The 7,844-nt window shown below is 40.5% G+C and overlaps 1 protein-coding gene across 12 annotated transcripts in view; it reads left to right on the forward strand.

The window, feature by feature from the left end:
* caska (calcium/calmodulin-dependent serine protein kinase a) overlaps positions 1-7,844 on the forward strand; it is a 253,773-nt gene that overhangs the window by 235,201 nt on the left and 10,728 nt on the right. For all 12 annotated transcript variants that reach the window (XM_017429054.3, XM_025008787.2, XM_017429055.3 and 9 more), the window contains one exon: positions 511-626. In XM_017429054.3, coding sequence (XP_017284543.1) covers positions 511-626 — 116 coding nt within the window. The remainder of the gene's footprint in view (positions 1-510; positions 627-7,844) is intronic.

A 7,844-nucleotide genomic window follows, 5' to 3' on the forward strand; every position in this document is an offset into this window, starting at 1 on the left:
AAGGCCAATGCCATGTGCAGCGAACCGCATGCGAGAAGAAAAAAGGAACAGAGCCTCGGATGACGTCAGGCTATATAGCCTCTGATTGATCATCCGATGTGTCACAAGTGTGACTCTGTTGATACTATTACTCGAACTGCGCATGCGCGAAGGGAACATTCAGTGCTTTCAGCACCGCCCTCTGGCGGTCAGTAGGGATGAAATAGAACCAGCGTGTTGAATCACTTTTCTTAAAGTAAACATGTTTGCTCTCTGATGTGAACTGACATTATAAAAGACAAATAAGTGTAATTGTTGTTTTTTCTAATCAATTATAAAATGTTAAGGAAATCCAATATTTTGCTTTCAAGCATCAGTTCCTGAATATTTTTGAAAGTCTGACTCTTCAGGCACAACACCCCTGCAGTGAAAACATGAATTATCTTACAGGCTCGGCTTTCTGCATGGCTGAAATGCTTCCTCATCCGCACTGAGTGGAAACCACTAAATTCGGTCACTGTTTCTTGGCAGGCGAGTGGCGTGCATCGCCATGGAGAAGACCAAGCAGGAGCAGCAGGCCAGTTGTACCTGGTTTGGCAAGAAGAAGAAGCAGTACAAAGATAAATATCTGGCAAAGCACAACGCAGGTACTCTGTTCACATATGCACAGGAAGCTCCATGCTGCAGACATCTCAGTGTCGCTTAGCCCCTTCTTTGTGTGTATCATGTGGAATGTGTAGACTGCAAGCAGGTCATGTGGCTCCAGTAGCAAAGCTGCAGCCCGGAGCTGCCAGCGAAGCAGAAATCTTATCTGACCACAGGGACAGTTAGGAGGAGGGCAGCTGTGAGGTTGGAGCCAGCACATCTTTGTGTTTTTAGGTGGAGCTTTAATGCTGTCAGATGGTTTGTTTGTGTTTTGGTGAAACATCTTTAGCATGTGGCTTAGTATGTTGGGTTCTGACTGAACCCCGCTGCAGCTCTCATATATCACTGCTGAGTGTTGTTGTGTTACAGTCTAGGAGTCTGTTAGCTAAAAACTGATGTTTATTTGAGTTTACAGAGGAGGAAGGAGTGGTTGGAGTTGGAACGCTGGGAGAGACAGAAAAAAAAGAAATAAAATGTTTTAGTTTGAAGTTGCAGCTATAGAGAAAGAAGTTTCCAAACTTTATTTCCAACTTGTTTGCTCAAGATCAATGCAGGCGATCCAATCCTGATGGAAAATGGCTTTATTTACATCTCAGGCCCAGCCTTCAGTTCTAATTCTTGTTTGAAATGATGTGAAAACTGAATTTTGAAGCAATATTTCAACATACATGTGTACATAGGAGTCATCTGGTAGTTGGTTATTTTCTTTGGGAATTGTCAGAAAGTGAGAGTGAATTTTAATTTCCTTTTTCACTTCTCAGAATTTTATCTCAAACATGTTGAAAATGGTTATTTCTGTAGATCTGGGGTGCCAAATTCCAGGCCTCAAGGGCCACTGTCCTGAAAGTTTTTTTTTTCTGCTCCAACACACCTGATTCAGATGGTTTAATTACCTCCTCGCCAAGTCATCAAGTTCTCCAGCAGCATGTCCACAAGTCATTTCTGCAATGCTAGTTATTATAATAAGTCTGTGTTGGAGGCTAGCCTGTATTTGTTCATGTTAATTCCACCTACTTTTATTTTAAAAGGCCCAGTTTTAATCAAACTTTGGATTTTACCTCTGGGAATACAAAAACAACTTCTTAAAACCTGCGAATCCCAGTTTTCATTTATTTGACACAAAATCAAGGGTTAAACGGTAAATAGACTGTACTTATATAGTGCCTTTCTAGCCAACCAGGCTACTCAGAGCTCTTTATGACAAAATATGTGCCCTCATTGACTCTGTTGTTGGAGGACAAGTGCTCTAACCGCTGATCCACAGCCTCTCCTAAACAATCTGTGAAGAACTGTTATTACAAAAGTCATTTACCAGAAACAATAAAACCATAAAGAGTGGTTTCATGTGTCAAAAATAAGCACACAAACTTTGCCTCCGATATGCATTCACATTACAAGTCAAGCTCCTTTCCAGTGCAGGTTGTACTCCACCTGTTTGTGGTGTTGATGGTCAGGAACTCCAGGCTCAGTCATGGAGAGAAGGGTGTCTGGTTTAGAGATCCTCAGGGTCTGCTTAATGTAGATAGTGTGGCTCTTTTGGCGTTTTCAGGCCATGACCAGTATGTGTACTGGGGCAGTTCACAACTGAGTGTGACACGACTGGGAGAAGAGTCAGCTTCTCTAAGTCTGAAGCCATGGTTCCTCTGGGTTAGGGGTGAATTTTATTTATTTATTCATTTTTGTTCAAAGCTGTAGAGTTCAAGTATCTGTGAGTTGTGAACAAGAGTGGTGGAAGGATGCAGCAGCAGATGGATTGACGGAGCCGAGGGAATTGTTCTGGTCTGTCGTGGTGAAAAAGGAGCTGAGCCGAAAGGCATAGCTCCCAGTTTATTGGTTGGTCTACGTTCCCACCCTCACGAGTAGGGGTGTAACAAGATCTCATGCCACATAATCTCACCAAGCTGAAAACAAACAAAAAAAAAAATTGCCACATCATTTTGGCAATTATCACTGAAAATGTTTCCACCATTTTAAATTATTTGTGTGGCAGCAGAGCAGTTCACAAACATGTCAGACATTAGGAGTACACGGTCCTGTCACTCAATCCTTTCTCTGCCCTCATGGAGCCTTCATAAGATATGGGCATTTTAAGACCGACTCTCTGTTGTGCATTTATTTTAAACAGAACAGTCTTCGTGTAGAGTTCAAACAGCAATTTGTCAACTTTGGAACTAAGAAAGTTTAATTTTAACATTTCATTAATTTGTTTGCGTTGAGAGGAAAAGAGAAATTCAAAGCCAGGTGGAGGTGAGGTTTATATTGTGATTAAAAAAAAAACACACACACACAAAGGAGTTTAACTCTTATGTCCTCTCCGGTCAATCCTTAGTTTCCATGACTCTCACACTCCTGTCAGAGCCACAACATAGCTACACTATCTGCTGGAATTTATTTGATCCATATTTAGTATTTGGGACAAGAGAGATGCCAGTCAGTTGAGTTTGTAGCACATTTTTTATTTATTTATTTTAATATTGTTAAAATCTTGTCTAATTTCATAAGATGAGTGTTTTGTTGCACTCCAAGTCATGAGGTATGGATCCTGAATACAAGAAGCTGAAAAGAACTTGGTATATAGGGTGAACAGGCTGAGCTTTGTTGGGGATCTCTGTCATTCAGTGGGAGCTCAGAGTAGAGCCGCTGCCGCTGCCATCTGTATCAAAAGAAGCCAGCTGAGGTGGTTCAGCATCTGATTAGGATGCCTTCTGAATGTTTTCCAGGCACGTCCCACTGGGAGGATCTCTGAACATGTTAGTGCCATTATTCCCTGAGGCTGCAGATGGCAGCACAGGTCAGCTGTGTGTTCCTCAGGCTGGGCTGTGTTAAACGGAACTGGAGTTCATGGAAGAAAAGCAGCTGGCTGCAGATGAAACATGCACTCAGTGCTCTCATATGTGCAGAACATTTTCCCAGACGCCCTGCTCAGTAATGTGGACCGGGTTCAGCCACATGTCAGCTGTAAATCTAACAGCACACACTGTGTTTACCTGCTACTGCAGCTGCTGAGAACTTCACCATGGGCTCAGTTTGAGCTGCTCTTCTGGATGAGGGAAGGGGTCTGTCTTACAATCTTTAGTTGTGTCACATGTTCACGTGGAGTTTGGCTCAAAGGATTATTGGATGTCAAAGAAGATGCTGTGTAGTGATGCATTGAGCAGGGCCGAGTGTTTGTGTGACTTAGCAAAGTTAGCTAAGTTATAGCAAAAATTGCTATAACTTAGTCAAATTCATAGATATTAAGCTAAAGTTCGGTGTGGTAGCAGCAGATAGTCATTTCCAGCATATACCTAGAGTGCTAGTATTCTTTGCTAGATCTCACAGTATCACATAACATTATGGGGAATGTCATTTACAAGCATTGACCAAAATATGTATAACTTTGTTCCTTCTCACTATGAAATGATAGTAAAACTCTAAAACTCTGACATGAAGGACAGTGGGTGATATTCATTCCTTTAAGGAGTGCTAAGGCTTTCATTTTAGTTTTTAGCTTTTGATGAAGAAGTTCACTCTGGGTATGCATGATATCAGTAAGAAGTCATTGTAGAAAATTACAAAACACTGTCAGGCAGGATTCTCCATGGACTATGATTTTCCCAGATGACATTGATCTGTAGTAAGAGTAGGGAGCAGGTGGAAGAGAGGTGGAGGTATGTTCTGGAGAAGAGAGGAATGACAGTAGAAACGGCGACAATCCTTGTGTGTGTGAATAAGACAGTGAAGCTGCAAGGACTAGATGTACTGAAGGTGGAGGAGTGTCAACCATTCAAGGTACTGAGTAGTGAAGAAGAGAGAGTGGGCAGAGTGGAGTGGATGGAGACAAGTGCATGGGGTGATTTGTGACAGAAGAAGAGCTGCAAGAGTGAAAGGGAAGGTTTACGAAATGAAATGAAACCTGCATGGATGGTTTGGAGATGGACAGGAGAAGGAGCTGGACAAGGCACAGGTAGGATTTTCAGATTTTCATTTGGAGGGACAAAAATGAACAGAATTAAAAAGGAGTATAATAGAAGGACAGCACAGTTTGAGCAGTTTGGAGATAAAGTTAGAGACAGAGATGGTTTAGACTGTGGATATATTGGACGAAAGATGTTAAACATGGAGCTGCCAGGGAGGAGGGAAAGAGGAAAACCACAGGAAAGATTCCTGGATGTAGTGATACTTTTCACCGTATCCCCAGCACAGAGGAAGATGTTTGGATAGGGTGAGATGAGGCAAATAATTGGCTGTGATGACCCCCAAAGCAGCTGACAGATGTCTGCAAACTGGTGTGGCTTGACTTCCCAACTGAAACTACTATTTAAGTAAAGGCTAAACATCTTTTTAGTTCTTCTTCTTCTTGAGCTGTTTTTATTTCTGCTGTTCAGTAAAGAAGAGGGCAGAAGAGTGATGGGGGTTCGCCAGTTCAAATTATAACAAATTAAGAAGCTAAGATCCAAGGATGGAGGCCTTCTTTCTGGGCTTTTTTGACAGTAGCAGAGGAGTATGGTTGACAAAAATGCTCTAATTACTATCTCATTGGGGACAAAAGTATCTCAGCAGCTTCAGAAAACATTTCAGCTTCAACATAAATCTCAATCAAACATGGTTTGATAATGCAGAGTGTGGACAAGACGTTCTGCCTGTACACAGAAGCATGGATAAATCATCACAGGAGTGATTTAAGAAGTAATGACACTCGATTTTAAAGGTTGCATGAATGTGTTTGTGTGTGTGCGCTTTTCTTGTAACAAAAGTAACCAATAATGTGACTGTGACAATTTTCTGCATCAGATATGTTTGTTATTTAATTAACATAAATGGTGTCAGTCAAATTTCTAATTATTTCCTTGGAATTCCTTACAAACCTGATGGCAAAACATTTGCTTTTTGTGTTGTTCTTAAACCTTTTAAACACACAGTAAGAAAGCTCTGAGAGGAAAAAGGAAACAAATCAGAAATAAATTAATTAAATTGCTGTTAGTAAGCAGGCTTGCAAGCTTGTGTAGGTCAATAAAGAGATCAGTACTCAGCAGGTGGAGTGTGTCCCTGCTGAAAGTCTGAAAAGCTCAGTTCAAACCAAACCAAACACCACATCAGGTCTTGTCATATTCCGTGGAGATAGTTATTGTTGTGCTGTGGCTGTTGTGTGAGCTGCTGGTGGTGAGTAAGACTGACCTCTGACCTGTGTGTCAGACTCACACAGAGTCTGTTTCCATCTCATGGTGCTTCTGTGCACAGCTGCCCAGCTGGTACCTTGCTGTTCTTCTGTAACATGTTCTAATACTGTAACATAACCATGTTATCACCTCTCCTGTTGATCTTTCCTGCTTCCTCACACCAATCGGCCTCTCTGCATGTAAGTAAGAACCAGTGACAGCGAGCAGCTCCTCCTTCCTCTCGTCTTCTGTCTCTTTATTCACTGTTCAGATTTGACCGGCTGTCACTGCTTGACTTTAATTTGTTTCTGTTGTTTTTGTGCAACAACAAACTGAAACCATGCATACTAATTTTAGTTCCTGTGATGTTCAGGCCAATCCACTTTCATTCATATATGAAGTCAGGTTTACTCCTCAGCACATCAGGCAAACACTCAGAGCTCAGAGAACAGCTTCACTAAATCTGCAAACGTTTGTCCTCAGTCAGTCTGAACAGCACCTGTCTCCTGTACAGAGAACCCAGAGACTTGTGGGTATTTTATTTCACTTGTCAGCGAGCTGAGATGGTTTGCTTCACATAGACTCATGTTTCAGAGGCTGAGAACACACTGTACTGAAATCAGCTCTGCTTTAACACATGACCTTCTGAAGCACAGACAACCTGTGCTGCTTTTCAGAGAAAAGTTTGGACTCAATTTTTACTGTTAAGTTCTTTAAATACAACAGAACCAGACTTTTAATTTCTTTGTTCTTTTCTGTACATGAAGTTACACCAGAAAACATTACAGAAAGATTTCAGATGGAATCAGAATACTGTTAACAGACTCCGGCACACTGTTTAAAGGGATAGTTCAGGGTTTTTTTTTAAAGTGGCATTCTGTGGAAAGGTTGTAGAAAACTCTTTGAATTACCTCAGTTTAGAGAAATAAAGTTTAGTTCTGATGAGATTGAAGAGCTAATAGCTACTACAAATGTGACCAAGATAAAAGTCAAACTGCAGTCATTTTAACTCTCCAAAACTTATAGTGGTTGATTCAAATGCTCTTATAAATTTTTATGTCACTGTCAGTTTCTCATCACACCTCTTTTTTGGCAGAAAGTGGATCCACATTACTGAAAAAGTTGGGAAGTTGTGTAAAATGTAAATAAAAATAAAATACAATGATTTGTATTTCTCATAAACCAATATTTTATTCACAATGGAAATTAGTAAATATATTAAACGTTTAAACTAAGAAATTGTACAATGCATCGGAAGAAAAAAGTTCATTTTGAATTTTATGGCAGCAGCACATCTCAAAAGGTTTGAGACAGGGCAACAAAAAGCTGTAAAAATAAATAATAAGTATAATAAGGAGGATTTTGAAACAGGCTGATGAGTTCAGTAAATAAGAGCGGCTGAATCCTTTAGAAGTAAAGCTACGCAGAGGTTCACCAGTCTTCAAAAAACTGTCTAAAAATAGGGCACAAAAAATGGAAAGACTGAGTATCCCATCATTTACAGTTTATATATTTTATTAAAAGATTTCAAGAATCTGGGGAAAGCTCTGCATGTAAGACTGGAAGTCAGTGTTAGATACCTGTGATCTTAGGGCCCTCAGGTTGGCTTCCTGCTTCAGGATGTATTATTCAAGTCTCAAACCTGACATAAAATGAATTGAACATGTCTGGGATAAAGACAACACTGGGCGTTCTGTCTCTAGAATCACAGAAGTTGTCATTCTAACTTTGCCAGCTTAGCTTTCTTGATGGCTCAGGGGAGGTCAGTTCTTGGAGACCTGAGGGTACTTTGTCTCCTGATGGAAAGGCTGCATCCCTCACCCGCAACCTTTTATTGTGTGAATGCTTTATAGCATTCACACCATTGTTTTCCTGTTTCTCTTTATTATCTATTATCTATTATTGTGTGAATGCTTTATAGCATTCACACCATTGTTTTCCTGTTTCTCTTTCTTATCTATTATTCTTCTTTCACTATTCCGTACGTTTTTCGGCATCTAACTCGTTCCGCAATTTTTCAGCTATTTCAACCGTTCATATATCAAAACGTTCAGCTCATTAATGACAAGACCGCTATGACTT

The sequence above is a fragment of the Kryptolebias marmoratus genome, linkage group LG6 (genome assembly GCF_001649575.2).
Source record: "Kryptolebias marmoratus isolate JLee-2015 linkage group LG6, ASM164957v2, whole genome shotgun sequence".
Lineage (NCBI taxonomy): Eukaryota > Metazoa > Chordata > Actinopteri > Cyprinodontiformes > Rivulidae > Kryptolebias > Kryptolebias marmoratus.